General features: G+C 57.4%; 1 protein-coding gene across 1 annotated transcript in view; it reads right to left on the reverse strand.

The window, feature by feature from the left end:
- Window positions 1–202, reverse strand: part of cep89 (centrosomal protein 89) — a 61,038-nt gene that overhangs the window by 12,822 nt on the left and 48,014 nt on the right. Inside the window, exon 18 of the mRNA XM_035682208.1 lies at window positions 36–184. Coding sequence (XP_035538101.1) covers window positions 36–184 — 149 coding nt within the window. The remainder of the gene's footprint in view (window positions 1–35; window positions 185–202) is intronic.

Below are 202 nucleotides of genomic sequence, written 5' to 3' on the forward strand. Positions count from 1 at the left end.
TCTCTCTCTCTCTCTCCTCCTTGCTCTCCTCCTACCGTTTGGACTGCAGTAGTCTCTCCTCAGCCTCCTGTCTTTCTCTTAGCAGCCTCTGCAGGTGAAGGATCTCCCTCTGGTAAGAAGCTGTCCTCCCCTCCGCTGCCTCCTCCAACACTGCCAGTCTGGTTGACGCCTGCCTCCGGTACACCTGCACACACACACACAC

The sequence above is a fragment of the Morone saxatilis genome, unplaced genomic scaffold, assembly GCF_004916995.1.
Source record: "Morone saxatilis isolate NCDOM2014 unplaced genomic scaffold, NCSU_SB_2.0 Contig11, whole genome shotgun sequence".
Classification (NCBI taxonomy): domain Eukaryota; kingdom Metazoa; phylum Chordata; class Actinopteri; family Moronidae; genus Morone; species Morone saxatilis.